At 38.0% G+C, this 20091-nt stretch overlaps 2 protein-coding genes across 6 annotated transcripts in view; both read left to right on the plus strand.

Annotated features, from left to right (window-relative positions):
* Positions 1-5877: 5877 nt before the first annotated feature.
* Positions 5878-7874, plus strand: LOC132107189 (cytochrome c oxidase subunit 7A2, mitochondrial). 2 transcript variants are annotated; one of them, XM_059513431.1, is made up of 4 exons: positions 5878-6000; positions 7173-7262; positions 7473-7557; positions 7687-7874. In XM_059513431.1, exons 1-4 carry the CDS (start codon positions 5926-5928, stop codon positions 7743-7745), a joined length of 309 nt encoding a protein of 102 aa, XP_059369414.1. In that variant the 5' UTR covers positions 5878-5925; the 3' UTR covers positions 7746-7874. The 2 variants fall into 2 exon arrangements, with proteins under 2 accessions (XP_059369414.1, XP_059369415.1); XM_059513432.1 differs by having other exon boundaries at positions 5922-6000; positions 7182-7262.
* A 1555-nt stretch (positions 7875-9429) lies between these two features.
* Positions 9430-20091, plus strand: part of col12a1b (collagen, type XII, alpha 1b) — a 76646-nt gene continuing 65984 nt past the window's right edge. For 3 of the 4 annotated variants that reach the window (XM_059512088.1, XM_059512086.1, XM_059512087.1), the window contains exons 1-12: positions 9430-10196; positions 11711-11813; positions 14031-14147; positions 14742-14885; positions 15200-15256; positions 16769-17032; positions 17149-17313; positions 17464-17637; positions 17731-18021; positions 18107-18709; positions 19265-19543; positions 19776-20051. In XM_059512088.1, the coding sequence (XP_059368071.1) occupies positions 11744-11813; positions 14031-14147; positions 14742-14885; positions 15200-15256; positions 16769-17032; positions 17149-17313; positions 17464-17637; positions 17731-18021; positions 18107-18709; positions 19265-19543; positions 19776-20051 (2440 nt within the window). In that variant the 5' untranslated portion in view covers positions 9430-10196; positions 11711-11743. The remainder of the gene's footprint in view (positions 10197-11710; positions 11814-14030; positions 14148-14741; positions 14886-15199; positions 15257-16768; positions 17033-17148; positions 17314-17463; positions 17638-17730; positions 18022-18106; positions 18710-19264; positions 19544-19775; positions 20052-20091) is intronic. The other variant, XM_059512089.1, reaches the window with a different exon arrangement.

A 20091-nucleotide genomic window follows, 5' to 3' on the forward strand; every position in this document is an offset into this window, starting at 1 on the left:
TCAATTCGGGAGTTCGTAGCGGCTTCGCGAATCATTTGAGTCCGTTTGGGGTTCGCGAATCATTTGAGTCAGTTCGGGAGTTCGCAGCGGGTTCGCGAACCATTTGAGTTAGTTTGGGAGTTCAAAGCGGGTTCGCGAATCATTTGAATCAGTTCGGGGGTTCGTAGCGGGTTCGCAAATCATTTGAGTCAGTTCGGGAGTTCAAAGTGGGTTCGCGAATCATTTGAGTCAGTTTGGGGATCGCAAATCATTTGAATCAGTTCGGGAGTTCGGAGCGGGATCGCGAATCATTTGAATCAGTTCGGGAGTTCGTAGCGGTTTTTTGCGAATCATTTGAGTCAGTTTGGGGTTCGCGAATCATAGCTGTATATGGATAGGCATTTTTAACTAATTTAGTAGCTAGTTCTAATTACGTTTTCCACACGTGTTTAGGTGTGATATGTGGACTCGTATTTTTTGTTATAATGATGTGCCTTTTAACAGTATCAAGTATATTCAAAAACTAATCAAATCGTGCCTAAAAAGTGCACACATCGGGCTAATGTAAAGTTACATGATGAAGTCATACTAGTGCGCGTGGCGCGTGTGCATTTTGAGTGCTTTCATTCACTGCATTATTCGGTGTATTCAAATGCATTTATAAATACATGTGAATGATCACAAAATTCAAGATATTGGTGTTAGAAAATGTATATATTTATATCATTTTATGTAGTTAATCAATATCGCACGAAGAGTGCCATTTCAGTTTTTCTCCAAAAATCCGCATGATTAAAATGTGATATTAAGTTACTACAAACAATAATTTAATTACAAATACAAAATGTTGCAGAATAATGTAATATATGAATGAATAATAGCCTAAAGAAATCATCGCAAATCATTTGAATCAGTTCGGAAGTTCGGAGCGGCTTCGCGGATCATTTAGTAAGTAAGTAAAGTTTATTTATAAAGCACAATTATCACAGCAAAGCTGACCAAAGCGCTGAACAAAGTCAAAGATAAACATAAAATAAACAAAACAGATTATACAGTAAAACAATGGAACATAGATAAAATCCAATTTAAAATGCCTGGGAATAAAGATATGTTTTCAACTTCATTTTAAAAGTTGTGATAGAAGGTGCAAGGCAAATGTCCAATGGAAGTTGGTTCCAGAGACGGGGGGTCGTAATAGAAAAAGCCCTATCACCTTTTGTTTTTAGGCGTGAACGAGGTACAACTAAAAGAGCTCGATCAGAAGATCTTAGAGATTTGGATGATGAAACAGGAATAAGATGATCTGAGAGATAAGATGGGGCTTGACCATTAAGAGTTTTAAAAACAAACAACAAAATTTTAAATTGAATTCTAAAATAGACAGGAAGCCTATGAAGAGACGCTAAAACTGGTGTAATGTGATCTGTTTTCTTTGCCCCGGTCAACAGCCTTGCAGCAGCATTGTGTACCATCTGCAAGCATGCAATGGAAGACTGAGGAAGACCCAAATATAATGAATTACAGTAGTCAAGGCAGGAGGTAATAAAAGCATGAATGACTTTCTCCAGGTCATTAAAAGTTAAAAATGATTTGAGTCTCGAGATGATCCGTAACTGATAAAAACTGTTCTTGACAACTGTATTAATTTGTTTAGTTAAACAAAGTTCAGAGTCCAGAATGACACCAAGATTTCTGACCTGGGAGGAGACTGAGGGGAAATGCTTGCCAAGCTCATTTGTGAGACCACTTCTCAACTTAGGGGGGCCAAAGACGATTACTTCCGTTTTATTTTCATTAAGTCTAAGAAAGCTATGGGAAAGCCATTTCTTGATGTCTCCTAGGCAGGCCAATACGGGTTGAATGGTATCACCAGCTTTCAATGGTATGTACAACTGGGTATCATCAGCATGTAAGTGAAATGAAACATTGTGTCTCCTAATAATGTCTCCCAAAGGTCGCATATATAAATTAAAAAGGAGTGGCCATAAAATGGATCCTTGAGGCACTCCACAGATAATAGGAGCAACAGATGAAGAAAACTTACCTAAATCAACAGAAAAATACCTGTCTCTAAGATATGAATTAAACCACTGCAAAGCAATACCCACAATACCAAACAAATTTTCTAACCGACAGAGACAGAAGAATATCATGATCAACTGTATCAAAAGCAGCTGTAAGATCAAGCAGCAGCAGAACTGAATTTTACCACTATCCACTGCAAGCAAAATGTCATTTAATACTTTAAGCAAAGCAGACTCAGTGCTATGATGGGCAGAGAAACCAGATTGGAGATGTTCTGTTAATTTAGCTGCATTTAAAAAGGAAATCAATTGTGAATATACAACTTTTTCTCATTTTTTTGATAAAAATGAAAGCTTAGAAACAGGCCGATAATTATCAAGGCAATTTTCCTCCAAACCCTGTTTCTTAAGCAAAGGTTGAAATACAGCATGCTTAAAACATTTCGGGACTACCCTAGTACTTAGAGACGAGTTAATCAATGACTGAATGGAAGTCCCGATTTCAGAAAAAGAGGCCTTAATAATCTCAGAAGGAATGACATCAAGTGAAGAGGCAGTTTTCTTCATCTTATTGACCAAATCACAGAGTTCCCTCAAAGAAACATTTAAAAAAAAAAAAAAAAAAGGAAGCCGGACCTGCCAGCGAAAACAGTGACAGATCTGATGACTGCAAGGTAAAAGAGGAGTGAATAGCTAACACTTTTCCTGAAAAAAAAAACTGTAAAAAATGATCACAACATTTGAATCAGTTCAAGAGTTCGGAGTGGGTTCGCGAATCATTTGAGTCAGTTCGGGAGTTCGGAGCAGGATCGCGAATCATTTAAACCAGTTCGGGAGTTCGTAGCGGGTTCGCGAATCATTTGAGTCAGTTCGGGAGTTCGTAGTGGGTTCGCAAATCATTTGAGTCAGTTCGGGAGTTCAAAGTGGGTTCGCAAATCATTTGAGTCAGTTTGGGGATCGTGAATCATTTAAATCAGTTCGGGAGTTCGTAGCGGGATCGCGAATCATTTGAGTCAGTTTGGGGATCGCGAACCATTTGAGTCAGTTCGGGAGTTGAAAGCGTGTTCGCGAATCATTCAGTTTGGGGATCGCAAATCATTTGAATCAGTTTGGGAGTTCGGAGCAGGATCGCGAATCATTTGAATCAGTTCGGGAGTTTGTAGCAGTTTTGCGAATCATTTGAGTCAGTTTGGGGTTCGCGAATCATAGCTGTATATGTATAGCCATTTTTAACTAATTTAGTAGCTAGTTCTAATTACGTTTTCCATGCGTGTTTAGGTGTGATATGTGAACTCGTATTTTTTGTTTTAATGATGTGCCTTTTAACAGTATCAACTATATTCAAAAACTAAACAAATCGTGCCTAAAAAGTGCATGCATCTAGGCTAATGTAAAGGTACATGATGAAGTCATACTAGTGCGTGTGTGCATTTTGAGTGCGTTCTTTCACTGCATTATTCGGTGTATTCAAATGCATTTATGAATGCATGTGAATGATCTCAAAATTCAAGATATGAATGAATGAATGAATGAATAATAGCCTAAAGAACCTTTGTGCCGAAAGGGTTCTTTCTTGTCATTATAGAACCTTTTTAGCATAAAACCCTATGGTTCTATATAGAACCCCAATGAACCCTTTTTTCTAAGAGTTTGTTGTTATAACATTCACCTTGGAGATTGAAAATGTTTCTTTTTTGAGACCCCAGGAGCCCAAATTCAGACCCAGAACAATAAAACCCACAGAAGAGGTGGGAGTTCAAAGGAGGAATCTTGATATTACCAAACTGCAGGGAGAGGAAGAGTAGATATAAGTCATGATCTGCAAGATTAACCACAATCTGATGTGATCCGACCACCTCAGAGAAAACCAGTGTTGAGCTGCTGCAAGAGCTTTTGAAGCACAGCAGCTGTGGTCAAAGAGTTCTCGTGTGTTCTGATTGGTGGATGATGATGATGAGTGGATAAAGACTAGAGCAATCAAATAGTGAGAGAGTGATCTGCTCACCTGGTTATGTTCGTGGATGTTTCGACGTGGAAAGTAGTTCGGAATGGAAATATTCATATTTTATTTGTTAACAACATACTTTTCGTACCTTAATTTCAGTAAATGTTATGAAATTAGAGAACTAAGCCAATAGTAGAGCTAGCGGTGTCATTTGATTTGGATGGGAACTTCAGATTGTGAATCATTTGAGTCAGTTCGGGAGTTTGGAGCATTAATCATTTGAATCAGTTTGGGAGTTCAAAGCGGGTTTGCGAATCATTTGAGTCAGTTTGGGAGTTCGGAGCAGGTTTGCGGATCATTTGAATCAGTTTGGGGATCGCAAATCATTTAAATCAGTTCGGGAGGTTGGAGCTGGTTCGTGAATCATTTGAGGCAGTTTGGAAGTTCGGATTAGGTTCGCGAATCATTTGAGTCAGTTTGGGGTTCGCGAATCATTTGAGTCAGATTGGGGATCGTGTATCATTTGAGTCAGTTTGGGAGTTCGGAGCGGCTTTGCGGATCATTTGAATTAGTTCGAGAGTTCGGAGCGGGTTCGTGAATCATTTGAGTCAGTTTGGGAGTTCAAAGCGGGTTTGCGAATCATTTGAATCAGTTCGGGAGTTGGTAGCGGGTTCGCAAATCATTTGAGTCAGTTCGGGAGTTCGGAGCTGGTTCCCGAATCATTTGAGTCAGTTTGTAAGTTTGGAGCAGGTTCGTGAATCATCTGAGTCAGTTTGGGGTTCGGGAATCATAGCTGTATATGGATAGGCATTTTAAACTAATTTAGTAGTTCTAATTACGTTTTCCACACGTGTTTAGGTGTGATATGTGAACTTTGTGTGCCTTTTAACAGTATCAAGTATATTCAAAAACTAAACAAATTGTGCCTAAAAAGTGCACGCATCTAGGCTAATGTAAAGTTACATGATGATGTCATACTAGTGCGCGTGGCGCGTGTGCATTTTGAGTGCGTTCTTTCACTGCATTATTCGGTGTATTCAAATGCATTCATGAATGCATGTGAATGATCACAAAATTCAAGATATGGGGGTTAGAAAATGTATATATTTATATCATTTTATGTAGTTAATCAATATCACACGAAGAGTGCCATTTCAGTTTTTCTCCAAAAATCAGCACGATTAAAATGTGATATTAAGTTACTACAAACAATAATTTAATTACAAATACAAAATGTTGCAGAATAATGTAATATATGAATGAAAAATAGCCTAAAGAACCTTTGTGCCAAAAGGGTTCTTTCTTGTCATTATAGAACCTTTTTAGCATAAAAGGTTCTTTGGAGTTGAGTAAAGAACCCTATGGTTCTATATAGAACCCCAATGAACCCTTTTTTCTAAGAGTGTACATTTGTTAATAAAGTAAATAAAACGAAAACATGAATGTTTTAATGCTACTGAATAAAAATAAACGATCCACTCGAAAGTCTCTGCTCATCATGACAGAACCTAGATCAGTGAGCTGCGTTTCGGGCCGATGACGTCACTTCCAGGGAGTCGTGTTGTACACGCCCCCGTCCCTTGACTCCGCCCCCACGTCAAAACAGTGCCACAAAGAGAGACGTGCAGAAAAGTGAAGCGCAAAGGGAAAATTATATGGCAAGCTCAAACTAGACTAACACGCAAAATAAAAGCAGCGTTGCAAATAAATTAATAGATATGACCATTGAAAATATTTATTGCAAAATCAATGCTTTCGCGCTGTTTCATTTTTGTTTTGCAATTCTTAATTTTTGTTTGTAAAAAGCACATTTATTTTCCTCAATACTTTAATTTTCGTTTGCAAAACTTTATTTTCTTTTGCAAAACGTACATTTTTTGCGTATATATACGGCGTTAAATTGACTCCATATAGCTGGAACGTTAGGAACATCCGGGCAGTTGTTCTCCTGAACAGCAGGTGGAGACATTTCTCTTTATGCTGCTTCGGTTTTCTTCGCTCTGTCTCGTGACTTCAGTCACTCACACTTCAGTCATGTTTCGACACTTTCTGGTAATTATTTAAACTGTTCCGTTTCGGTTTAAGTTTGATAATGTATTGTATTTTATAAATCATTCATCGTGCGCTAGCTTTGGTTAAACATCAGATGTTACGGTTATTAATCTCGGTGTTTGAGGGAAGTGAAGTGAGACGCGGGAGTCATGAGGAGTTTGACGTTTTGCACGTCTACAATCAATGAAATCACCATGATGAACGTTTCAATAAGTTAAATAGGCTAGATATCCGTTTTTTGTGTTTTTTTTTTGTTTAGGTGTTTATGTTCATTTAAGGGCTGTTAATTGTAAAATAATGTTTTATATGATTTATATTTCCTCTTTCTGTTCTCATAAGTAAACACTGCTGTTTGGAATTTGGTCTGTGTGAATTGATTCGACTGACTTTTACTGTACGTCCACTAAAAGTCACCCAAACAACAACTGATTCGAAATCACTGAGCAAAAATAAATAAATTAATTGAAAGTTAGTAAAGAGAAAGATCATGCATTTGAGTTTTGCTGATGCAAACATTTGATCTAATGAATGACATTGGCATTTGTGCACGAAATGGTAGTAAATGGAGATAAAGGTTCACACCGTAGAAGGGGAAAACAAGTGTGATTTTGGTATTGGTTCTGTGATTCACGTATATTATATGGCTTTTCTGTTTGATCATTTTTTTTTGTCATTGTTAAGTCCGTGACTTGGCTGTTGTCAATATTACTCAGTTTATTTTTAAGATTACTGACAACAAATCAGCATATCAGAATGATTTCATGTGACACTGACGACTGGAGGAATGATGCTGAAAATTCGCTTTGATCACAGGAATGCATTACATATTAAACTTAATTAAAAACAGAAAAGATTATTTTCAATTTTAATAATATTTCACAGTATTACCATCTATCCTGTACTGTATTTTTAATCAATTAAAAATTGGAACAGTTTTCCAATTTAAAAAAAAAAAAAAAATTTAATTAATGATGGAACATTTTCTAAATTATTTAATGCAAATAAATAATGCAAATATCACTGTGAATCTGTATTATTTGAAAGTAATTATTTGAAAGTTAATGCTATCAAAGAATTGTCAGGTAATTTCAAGATTGCAAGATATTTGTTTGTGCATTACTCACACACATACAGGTACATATATATATATATGAATCTGTGTTCTCCATGAGACTCTGCAGCAGGTTTCCAGACGGCAGATCTCCAGCACCGTCCGCAGACAGCTGGTCAACAAGGTGCCAGACAAACAGAAGCTCTTTCAGGTATGGATGTCTCTTTTCTGTAATATATTGTGTTTCCTGTAATCTATCAAATGACAAGCTAATGTTCTTGACCCCTGATATCTTTACTAATCTTCTGCATTCTCTCTAAAGGCACATGTTGTGCTCAGGGCATATTATTTCCTTGTTCACACATTTGTTTGTATTTTTGATCTTGTGCTTATTAAAATGTTGATTTATTTTTGTGTTTAGGAGGCTAATGGGATGCCAGTTCATCTGAAGGGAGGAGTCGGTGATGCTGTTCTTTACCGTGCAACTATGGGTCTCACAGTGCTAGGTATGTTACCGCAGGTTGTCTTGGTGTTTAATACATGCCTTAGCAAGCACAGATATTTATTTGAGTTAATAAACATAGTAAGCTGTAATTGCTGATCATTCATGTGTTTCTTTCTTTTGTTTTTTTTAGGAACTGCATTTGTCATATATGAGCTAGTAAAGGCCGCTCTTCCTCAGAAGAAGGACTGATTTCAGCTCCTACCCTCATTTCTGTGGGAATGTGACTTTATGAGCGCTTCACACAGTATATGTATTTAATGTGAAAGGTAAAAGGGACCAAAGTGATTTGAATTAAATAAACTGTGCCTATCAGACAGATCCCGATTGTTTTACTTGACTCGGTGACAATGAAAAGATTTGTAAAAAAAAAAAAAAAAAACTAAAAGGAGAGAAAAAGAAAATTATTTTACTTTTTTAATTTTTTTTCATTGCACTTTAATTTTCTTCATGCAAAGTGTAATTTCTTTTTGAAAGACCCCCAAAATCAAAACGAAAAAAAAATCTACATTTTGCATAAAGAAAATTAATGCACAGTGTATCCTAAAGTAGCAATTTTCTGTATGCATTAGGTTTTTTTAAGATTACATTTGTTGATGTGGTTTAGTTGTTAGTCTCCTGATTGTAGGCCCCTCATGTGAATACTATTTTAATTATGTGATAATATTCTTCTCATAAAGCATATGAAGACAACAAACAGCTGTTAATTGATGAAGGATGTTTTTTAGTCAAGGCGCAGCATGTTTTTGATACTGTTTTTTGGATGTCTTCATTGGTTCCCAGAAACAAACAGCAATGTTCACTTCCTTTTTGTACTTGAAAACAATGTGTTTTCAAGGCATATGTGAAATAGTTTCCAAATGCATGCGTATACATCAGAGACATTTTTTCCCTGCTAGAGGTTTAATTTTACAGGAACGAATGATCATTTGAGCTCAGTATAGCCTGCTCAGCATTGGTGGTCTATACAGTTGAGTTCATAGGGAAATTTATCCCATGCATTACGAACAATATGTCCCTTGTGTCCCGATAAAAAATGAAGCTGGAACATGCATGCAAATAATTGCATGCTAATTATAAAACTATAAAGCACAGATCATTAATTCTGCAAGCAATATGTAAGGAGCATTAGAAGTTCAAGCATTCCGTTAGATGTTTCTCTCTAACAATGGGAATTATGAGATAATGATCGAATTAAAAACAGTCCTGAACTCTTAACTAATAAAATTTCATGATCAAAGATCAAAAATCGAACTCTGCCCTGACTCTCTTTTGGCACCCATGTGTTTCTAAATGGCTAAATACTGGTTCATCAGATGGGTAACAGAAAATTCTTCTTTAATGACTTGATAATGAGATCAGTGGTGTAGTTTGGGTGGTGGAAATAGCGTTTCGATGAATATGTTGTGTTGAACATCTCTATCTGCTTTGTGTTACCCGACTTGACCACTAGAGGGCTACATATTCAAATAAATGGAAATGCCTCGTTGAAAAACTGATCTACAGTCTCAGTACTGCAATGGTACATTTCCTATAAATAATAATAATAAGTCACTTAAAAAACTTTAAATATCGTTTTTGGACCCCAAAAAATGGTTTAATGCTGGTGTTTTTTGTGTGCAGATTTTCTAATATTGCTAATATCTATGTTTTGGAATTATTATTATTATTATCTTTTATTATTAGCGGGTCCAGTCCCACAGCAACAGGCTATACACTTGTTTTTTTTTCAATATCACAGAGGGGAAAAAATGACTTTAAATGTTTTTAACAAGTTCAACCAAACACAAAAGTCCGAACCGAAAAGTAGCGAAGCTGACTTGAGGATGTTAATATGTCAACCGCTCGAGCGCCTTCCGTTATGAGCGTTGGACGATACGTAAACAAGTTTAACGTTAACGTTAATTATTTACGAAGACGTGTATTTCATGTCGAAATTGTATACAAAAAATGTTATTGTAATATTTTGTTTTGGTTAATTTGTCGGTTGGGTTAACTGTGCTAGGAACACCTTAAAACCTTTTTTTGTTGTTGCGGCACGAGACCAATCGCCTCAGAGATTGCGCTTTAAAAATGACCGACAGATTTTCACTTGAAAAGGTTCGCTAAACTGAAAAATCATGGTTTAATTACGTTAATAGTTATTTACAACACCCTAACATTGTAATTGAGTTGTTTCATCGTCTATGTATCCTCAAAAGCTAACGTTGTATAAATATTCCCGAATTCGCGATTCCTTTTGAATGTCGTCAGCAGTATGTATTCCATAGTAGCCTAATCCCCGCTGAAACCCGAAACACTGATGAGTGACATGCTGCAGGAATGCCGAAAATATGCGCGACTTTCCAGCATCCCAACGCATCCATCACACAGGCGCGTGACGTCAGAGCTCCGGGTTCGGGAGCAGCCCCCTGTTAAGAAGCACGTTCTACTCTGAGATCCCGTGCATTTGGGAACAGCCTTCACGAGCAGTGGGGTGACCAGACCCTCCTCTTCATTTCCATCTCCATCACTGCAGCATCACGGAGAACCTTTGCCTTTCTGAACAGAGCTTTGAAAGCCCTTTGCGTTTGGGCGAGATTCCCACCTTCATTCACCAGTTTTGTGATGTATTGAAGGTTTTTGGAAACTTTGGGGAGTTTGGTAAGTCTTGACGTGGAGTTTTTTTTTCTTCGTTTATTTAAAAACATATTAATACTTATTTATGAATGAAGATGTTATTTCTCTTAAATATGAGGCGTAGTAGATAGATGTGATGTGAAATGATGAATGTGAGAACACTGACCCATTTTTGAGCAGCTCTGATCACTTTTTTCCATGAACGTTTGTATGGCTATTTCATTTTTTCCACCACTCTGTCATTGTGCTCTCTGTGTCCAGGATGATACAGATTAATTTAATTTTGTTGGGAAATCTAAACCATTTGTAAGATTCATAAACCCCCTAGGACTTTCTTTGCTGAGCATTTTTATGTTTATTTACCTAATTCACATGCTTAAATAATACAGGTAAAGCTGAACCACTGGTAAAGTTCCTTTCTCTGTTTAGTGTGGTGGAGATCTTACATAAACATGATTAAGGGTTTCTGTGATGTGCTAAAGTCTGTCTGGCATCCTATTTTAAAATAACGCCAATAACAAATAATCAAAAAGTGTCCCACTTAACCTGTATTCACCATATGACAAGGTTTTTGAGACTTATGTTTGATTTTTCATTCAACTTTACTTGAATTCTTACACTATTACAACACCAAAGCCAAGGCACAGTGTGTTGTTAAAGGTTTCACTCACACTTTGCCTGTCCTTTCACCTTTTTTATTTGTTTTGTTTTTATTTGTTGAATTGAAAAATGGCTCTGCAGTGTGACAAATGCCTTTTTAAAAGTGCAGATATAGTCTCTCGATTAATGTGGGGTCATGTATAATGACTGGAAAATGTTGAGTAAATAACTTTTAGATTAAGTACATCACATCACTGCTTTAAATTAGTTTTACAGGGTGAAAACTAATTATTGAGTAATATTAGTGAACAACATGTACCTATTGTGCACATATTTTGTGAGCTGCTTGTTCTTACACTGGTAATTATTTAAAGTAACATAAAATATATGTAACACAGAGACCAAGCACATTGCCAAAGTTTAGAGGGAGAGTGCTGAGCTGCTCTCAGCAAGAATAGCAGGATATGAAGTCTGAATATTTCCAGGCACAACAGGGGGCGCAGGAACCCTGCAGAAAAGATTTTCCCACCCCTGATGTGTAGGATCTTAAATCAGGCAAATTTCCAGACAATTGCATACAGTCTATGAACTCACAGTTTCCGACTTTAAACAGATGAATCAGCAGATTACATACAGCATATGCAGTTTATAATTGTTTTTCTGTAGGGAAGGTTTTTCTAAGACCCACAGTGAGTTATTTTACTTAGTGTCCTTGTTTTATGGATATTTTCCCAAATATTTGGACTATGGAACACCAATTTTTCCTCTTTTGACCAGAGAAACAGCTGGAATATTGAATAAAACATAATTAAAATCAGATTTGAATGAGATCTCTTGCAGTGAACTGTGTTGGAGTGGAGTGTATAGTCTTTTTGTTGTTGTTGTTTGATTGATTGATTTATGAGCAAAGTGTTTGTGTAATTTGGTTGATTTTTCAGATCCATTGATGTTCTGCTGATACTGGGGTGAAGATGTCGGTCACACGTTTGGCAGCAGCCGCTCTCCTGACACTCTCAGTACTGACATCAGTGAGAGCTCAAGGTACAAAAAATAAAAAATAAAAAGCCTACAAATCTCTGCCTATTCACACTGGTAAATTAAAAATAAAACAGTTTAGATCATAGTCTATTATCAGTATTTTAAAATATATAAATATTAACTGTACAATAACAATCTGTCTGTTTTGATGTGTTCATTATTTTAAATTTTCCTTTCATTGTTTCATTTTCATTTCATTCATATGTCCATAAAAATGAACAAAAATATAATAGAAAAACTGCTTATGTTCACATTCATTTATTCACAATAAGGGGAATAAATGTGCATTTCGATGTGTAATGTAATGTCTCTGTTCACACTGATCGAGGGCCTTTACAGTCCTAAAAGATTTTTTAAATCATTTGGTGGTGTTTATGCTAGTGGAAATGGAAATGCATGACAGCACAGGATATTTAATTACACCTAACTGTGTTTTCCAGCAACTAATTCTTCAGAAATATCCACTGTAATGTTTTTCAATTAGGGTAGAACATACTGTCTAAGGCCAAATACAGAAAAGGTTAAGTATTGAATAGGATTTGGTTTAAAAAATGTTCCGTTATGCTTAGGACCCATGATCAGCTGCGGGATACCAGACATCTCAGCCAGACAGATTCACATTCAACTTTTTCCTCTATTAAAACACTTTTTCCTGTATTTTAGTATTTATGTGCTTCAGTAACTGAGCTCTTGGTAGGTTTGAACAGTCTTGAAGGCAGTAAAACTTTTGATTTAACCATTTCAAATCACTGAATAAATGGCAGGGCATTAAATCGCACATCGCCAGTGTTTAGTGGAGAGTATAGTGGAATATTTTACAGCTTTTATTTGAAAAAGAAAAAAAAAACACATAACGTTGAGCCAAGTTTCCTTCTCTGCTTTCTGCACTCTTAGGAAACAAAAAGACAAAATATGAGCACTTTTTTTCTTTCTCTCTCCTAGGAAAGTTAGAGCACAAAGTAATTTTGTTACTTCTCAATGCTGCATTATGGAAAAATATGAAAAAAAAACGAAGCCTTTGTTTAAACATGTTCCACTAATATAAAATATGACAATGAGACAGATACCTTAACAAACACTTTCCCTTTCTTATTCGACATGGTTATCATTAGATGCTCAGCACAGCAAACTAAATGTTATTAATTGATGCCCCGAAGAGCTTGAATTGTTTAAAAACAGATGAATTTTGGTTGCACCAAATCTGGTTTGGGTTGGATGGACCCAAAAGTAAAAAAAACAAAACAAAAAGAACGGGTGATGAATGAGTGGTGTGTCTGATTGTGGATGTGTGCGATAGCGGTTGAGTTGGACCTATGTGGAGTCAGAAATGGAACCGATTGTGACATCTGGTCAGCCAGGTTGGTAAATCTTGATTTTGGTGAACCTGTTCCCGGTCAAGCTTAAGCCCTGGTCAAAATTTGACCAGAGCCATGGCTTCACAAAATATTTTATTGTGATATTCCAACATGCATACGATTTATATGTTCCACACAGATACTGACCTTTCAAACACCATGCAACACAAAATACCACAAGAATATCACTTTAAAATATTTCAAAGTTCTCTACGTGTGCGTCTTGTACATGAAGTCCTTTAAGTCCCACAAGTTGTTACAGACAACTTTTCATGTTCAAGTGCATGAGTCCTCTAGTTCATCTAGACTGGTGCGTCCCGTGTTACATAACCTCTTTTTGTTTATATATTCACTTGTTTGTCACTTTCCTTTATCTTTATATTTCATTAAAGGTTGTCGTTGTGCACCCTTTTAAGTGGTTTGCAATGGAAAGTGACTACATTAATGCAACTGCACACAAAAAGTCCATTTACGTCCATTGTACAATCAACACTTCTTGTCTGTCTGTGACGACAGCTATTCAGACAGTTCAACACAGCTTGTCTGGCTGCGTTGGACTGACTGCAATGAATGCATGCACGTCACAAGTTATAGCCCCCGTGTAATGTTTCGTTGAGGTCTTTGTGGAAAGCTCTTTATGTGTCTATGCTTGAGTAGTCAGTGGCCCTTCGGTCAGACAGCTCAAACAGATGTCATTTTGACCCAAAATGGCCGCCGTCCACTTTGTTCCATGTTGCCTTGAATCCTTCTCCAACAGTGAACTTTACTGTTGGGACTTCATCCATAAACCTGTGTGCTCTTCTCATAAATAAAGCTTTTGGAATGGTCTCTTGGAAATAACTTGAATCACCTCCTCTTTCCACAGTAACGCCTCCGTCAGACTTGAGGTTTAAGATTTTAAATGAAAACACAGTACAAATGATATGGAAGCAACCGTTGTCAAGGATTGAGGGCTTAAGGGTCGTAGTGACATCGGACACAGGTGAGTGAAAACGTGAAAGCACTGCACATGTTGAAATTGAAACGACAGCATGAAACATTTGCAATCGATTTCACTTCTGTGACATGTTTCAAAAATGAAATTCTATATTCAACAAGAGAAAATAAATGACAGAACAAATTTTTTCCAATTGGCGATGGACTGGATTCTGGAAAAAGTTGGCAGTCCATACCAAAAAAAGAGTGTAGTTTAAGGGTTGTTCAGACCTGCAATGGTTGTCTTATGAACTACTGCCATTGTGCCCTTGAGCAAACACTTAACCTCAGGTTGCTCGAGGGGAACTGTCCCTGTAGTAAGTGTACTCTATGTTGATTAAGATAAGAAAACATCTGGTAAACGACAAGTAACCTTTTAACTCACTGCCACAGGCAACTTTTGGAAAATTTGTTCTGGCGTGCCCTTCAAAAATGATTTAACATGGACTGTTACTCATCGCTTGTCTTGGGAAGTCATTAATGTTTCTTTAATCCAGCTCTTGTGTGTCTAGACTAGATTTATCTACTTATAAAGTAAGTTTGTAGATTGTATATCATGATATGGCACTTAAATATTGTAAATGTTCCCTTCTCCCTATAGAAGAGCCTGTTAAGGAATTCACACTTCCTCCAACCGCAACCAAAACCTCGATCAGAGATTTGACCCCCGATGTGGATTATGTTGTTACGATAATTTCATATTCTGGATCGGAGGAGAGTATTCCGATCTCTGGTCAAATTACAAGTAAGTGGCAAACCATTGTTTTTCCTTGAGTGTGTTATGTTGATGTTTCACACTGTCCACTGTCAAGGAATTTTCAATATTTATATTTGGAAAAATATACTTTAAACTATATATATATATATATATATAGTTGATTAGAAATGGTTTCCTGTGATTGCAATCTCTATAAAATAGTCAAATATCATTATACAGTAATTAAAAATGAGTGGAGAAGACATGGAAATTCATTGGCCAAAAGGAACTCTTTTAATGGACGGAATTCATTTTCTTCAATATTTATAGATTTTTTGTTTGTTTGATTGTTTCTGTTTTAGTCCAATCGAGTGGTTTTGAAGGAGGTACCAGGAAACCTCCGGTCTCCGATGCAGTCAGTAAGTACACACCTCCAGGCTCTTTTCATTGCTATGTGATTGTTGCATTTTATTGGGAGTTTCCAAATTAGTCAGTACTCAAATGTGTATATGTCTTTGTTTCTTTCTAAATTTATGACTCCTGATAACAGTTTAGCTTGTTAGTCAGCATTAACTTTTCCAGACTTGATAAACTGAGCCAGTGTTTCCAGCATGGCTTTTGGGTGAGAGTTCATAAGTGGCCCCTTTGCTCATGATTTGAAATAAAAACTCTCGCAATGCAGAAAGCGGAAAGCATTACAGCTCCGCTCTTTACAAGAGTTCTGTGACCTCGTCCTCCAGATGAAGGTGAACAGCTTTACTTTTCCTTTCCTACATTAAGCAGAAGTGGAAAATCCAACCACTCTGGGGCTCACCCCCGCCCCGAATACCATAATGGTTAGTTAGCATGCCTTCTGCAGACAACTCTCTAAAAAACCCAGTCTCAATGCTCCAGTGCTTCCGTTCTGCTGTCACAAGTGGAAAATCAGTGAATCTAATTACCGCATAAGATATGATATGTCAACAACTTCCTTTCCTTTCCTGTCCTGTTTGCCATAAAGGCCTGGTAACATCTGATCAAAGATGCAGCTGACACAGTCCGTTCAAGGGCAGCAGATTCCACAAATTGTGGTTGAGGGCAAGTATGATTAAAAGATGAGGAATTTTTCCAAACTGTGTGGAGGAATGGAGTTCATTTATGGAGTTCAAGAGAGAGGGAAGGACAAGTAACGACTTGCCTGATAACATTACAAATAGATACAACCCAATTGTCAATGAATGAATGAGTTGTTACCAGTGCATATTGCATAATAGATAAATGTGGTGCTGATATGCTGAATGTTCCCCTTCAATTTTATGTGTAAATTATTGTATGTTTTGATTGACACTCAAGCATTCTATATCAATGAGCACATACATTTGAATGACATACAAATCCATCATAACCACATGGTGTTATTAAACTAAGGGGCAGTTGTGGCCTAATGGATATAGAATTGGACTTGTAACCCAAAGGTCATGGGTTCAAATCTCAGGTCCGGCAGGGATTGTAGGTGGGGAGAGTGAATATCTAGCGCTTTCTCCACACTCAATACCATGACTGAGGTGAGACCTTGCAAGAGACCTTTCAGTGCAAGGCACTGAACCCCCTACTGCTCCCCAGGTGCCACAGTATTGGCTGCCCACTGCTCCAGGAGTGTGTTCATGGTGTGTGTGTGTGTGTGTGTGTGCATATTTATTCACTACTCTTCACTACACTTCGGTGTGCAATTGGATGGGTTAAATGCAAACCACAAATTCCAAATTTCCTAAGAGATTTGGTCTTACTCTGCATTAGAAAAAGAGGTCGGAATTTAGAGTTCTATGCCAAAATGTGTCTGGCAAATCTATTAAATGTTTTATGTTTCAAAAGTTTGCTTCTTTTCAAAAGTTCATCTCCTTTTCAAAAAGTTTCTTAGCTTCTGACATTCTAACTCTTTTTTTCCCCCCCAGAATGCTTACCAAGTGCCATTGCTGACCTTGTCTTCCTGGTGGACGGCTCTTGGAGTGTTGGGCGGGAAAATTTTAAATTCATCCGCAGCTTCATAGCAGCCATGGCAAGTGCGTTTGACCTCGGAGAGGACAAGACTAGAGTGGGTGTGGTTCAGTACAGCACGGACACCAGAACTGAGTTTAACCTCAACCAGTATTTCAAAAAAGCTGAGCTGCTCAGAGCCATTAACAGTCTACCATACAAGGGCGGCAACACCATGACAGGTACTGAATGCACTCTTATGTATTCACACTGAAACCTTCAAATAATATTGCTGCTGAACAACAAAGTTACGATGGGAGTTTCAAGTTTAAGTGATTTTTTAATGATTTTTATGCAGGTGAAGCCCTGGACCACCTGCTGAAAAACATGTTCACGGAGGCCGCTGGTGCTCGCAAGGTATTCCCCAGAGTTGCTGTAGTTATCACAGATGGGAAATCTCAAGACCCAGTGGAGGGTTATTCCAAGAGGTTGAAGAATGCTGGTGTTGAAATCTTCACTTTGGGTATGTGGTCATTCATCAATCATCACTGCCTGGTCTGGATTTCTTCTGCATTCTCACAGGACTGGGTAGCTCTAAAGAAATCCATCCAGAAAGAAGAAATCCTTGAAAGGAATTCTGAGAAATAATGCAATATTTATTATTTTTATTCAGGGATCAAAGAAGCAGATGAGGAAGAGCTGAAACAAATGTCTTCAACACCCTACAGAACTCATGTGTACACAGTGCCAAATTTCGACATGATCAAAGCTGTGGAGAAATCGCTCATCACACAGGTGTGCACCAGTGTGGATGACCAACTCAACTCGCTGGTTAGCGGCGAGGAAGGTAAACAAACAATAAGTACTGTAAATCTGTTTAGCAGGTTTATTAAACACAACCCAAGCATTAAACACTACCCCTCTTTTTGTTTATTTGCAGCCATTGAGCCAGCATCAAACTTGCAAGTCACAGAGGTTGCGTCTAAGTCAATGCGGGTGACGTGGGATGCATCTATAGGGGAGGTGACTGGATATAAGGTGCAGATGGTTCCCATGTTGGCTGGCAGCAAACGTCAGGAGCTGTACGTTGGGCCAACTCAGACCTCTGTGAATGTAAGAGATTTGTCCCCTGATACAGAGTATGAGATCAGCTTGTTTGCACTCAAAGGTCTGTCACCCAGTGAGCCGGTTATGGCGATGGAGAAAACCCAGCCCTTAAAAGTATCGCTAGGTGAGGAAAAGTCAGCACTGTTTAACTTTCTACTGTATTCCATTGAATAAATATCTGTTTAACACACAACTTTTTTTACTTTTAGAATGTTCTCTTGGTGTGGATGTACAAGCTGACGTCGTTCTTCTAGTTGACGGTTCCTACAGTATTGGACTGACAAACTTTGCTAAAGTTCGAGGTTTCTTGGAAGTCCTTGTCAACACCTTTGACATTGGGCCGGACAAGGTTCAAATCAGCTTGGTCCAGTACAGCAGAGACCCACACACTGAGTTCTACCTGAACACCCATCATGATCTGAGCGCTGTGGTCAAAGCGGTTAGAACTTTCCCCTACCGTGGAGGCTCCACAAACACCGGCAAAGCTATGACGTATGTGAGAGAGAGAACTTTTGTTCCAACCAGAGGTGCTCGTGCGAACGTACCTCGTGTTATGATTCTGATCACCGATGGGAAGTCTTCTGATGCCTTTAAAGACCCAGCGACTAAGCTTAGGCACACGGATGTAGAGATTTTCGCAGTGGGTGTCAAAGATGCTGTCCGCTCGGAGCTGGAGGCTATTGCTAATTCTCCAGTGGAGACCCATGTGTACACCGTAGAGGACTTCGATGCTTTCCAGAGGATTTCCAACGAGCTAACCCAGTCCATCTGTCTGAGAATTGAGCAAGAGCTTCTGAACATCAAGAGAAGAAGTAAGTAGTATCCAATTTTACCACTGACTGCTGTGAAATTTGTTGGGCTCTGGGTCTGAATGTGCATGGAACCATATATTTTGAACTTTGGTTTTGCACCAATTTGTACTAAAGTTTAAAGGGTTAGCTGACCCCCCCCCCAAAAATTCTGTCATCATTTACTCAATCTCATGTTGTTCCAAACTCATGATTTTCTTTTTCTTTCTTTCTTTTTTTCTTTCTTTCTTTCTTTCTTTCTTTCTTTCTTTCTTTCTTTCTTTCTTTCTTTCTTTTGTGGAACTTATTTAACAGAGTGTCCAAGCTACTCAATTCTAAACAATGAAAATATAAGCAGAAGCTGTCAAGCTCTTCTAGTTGTGTGCTGTGTGTTTCATCTTATTTTGTCATACCATATCTTGGTGTTGGAAACCAGGCAACTTATCAAAAATTAGATAACACATTCTGCCTGATCCTGTAACTGCACTGTTAACATTTTTTGGCAATAAACAGGGATGTGTCCTTTTGGTTAATCAAAGGGAGGAGCCTCATATATTTCGATTCTTCTCTTTCTTCTAGGTCTGATTGCACCCAGGTCTCTGACCTTCTCAGAGGTGACCTCCAGGAGTTTCCGAGCATCTTGGGTAACTGATGCTGTGGATGTGCAGTCCTATCTGGTGCAATACAGGCCTGACGCTGATACAGAGGAAGGCTACATCTCTGTTTCTGTGCCGGGAGACACCACTACGACTGTCTTACATCACCTTACTCCAGTCACAAAGTATGAGGTCAAGGTTTATGCCCAATATCAGAAGGGAGAAAGCTTTCCTATATCGGACTTTGAGACCACACTAGAAGGTGATTGTCTGTTTTCTATAAAAGTCAGCTAAGCTAAGCTAACTACTATTGACATTCCTTTTGATACTTTTAAATTAATAGTTTATCCAAATGTTGTTTTTGATGACTTTCTTTACTCTATACAACTGAATGTTGAGTATTTTTAATAATATCCTGGCAATTTTTAGTTAACCGTCACTTTAAAAGTCACAACAGCAACCTTTTTGTGATCCTTATGTTCCAATTTGTGCAGAACAAGGATCTGTGATCAACCTGAGAGTTTCCGAAGAGATGACAAGCAGTTTCCGTGTCTCATGGGGGGCTGCTTCCGGTCCAGTGGTGCGGTACAGACTCACATATGTCCCGGTCCAAGGAGATAGTGGGTTGCTAGAAACTGCAACAGATGGCCCTGATACTACCATTGTTCTGCAGCAACTTTACCCAGTTACTACCTACCGTGTCTCTGTGGCAGCTGAATACCCATCAGGCGTTGGCCCTCAGATGCAGATTGAGGGAACGACCAAAGAAGGTGATTGGAACAACTTACACACTTCCCCTCCAAAATACTA

Source organism: Carassius carassius, chromosome 27 (genome assembly GCF_963082965.1).
Source record: "Carassius carassius chromosome 27, fCarCar2.1, whole genome shotgun sequence".
In the NCBI taxonomy this organism is placed as follows: domain Eukaryota; kingdom Metazoa; phylum Chordata; class Actinopteri; order Cypriniformes; family Cyprinidae; genus Carassius; species Carassius carassius.

Coding starts and splice junctions, on each gene's coding strand:
- LOC132107189 (XM_059513431.1), top strand. CDS start 5,926: ATGCTGCTTCGGTTTTCTTCGCTCTGTCTCGTGACTTCAGTCACTCAC. Junction 6,001..7,172: donor TCATGTTTCGACACTTTCTG/GTAATTATTTAA, acceptor GTTCTCCATGAG/ACTCTGCAGCAGGTTTCCAG. Junction 7,558..7,686: donor TATGGGTCTCACAGTGCTAG/GTATGTTACCGC, acceptor TGTTTTTTTTAG/GAACTGCATTTGTCATATAT.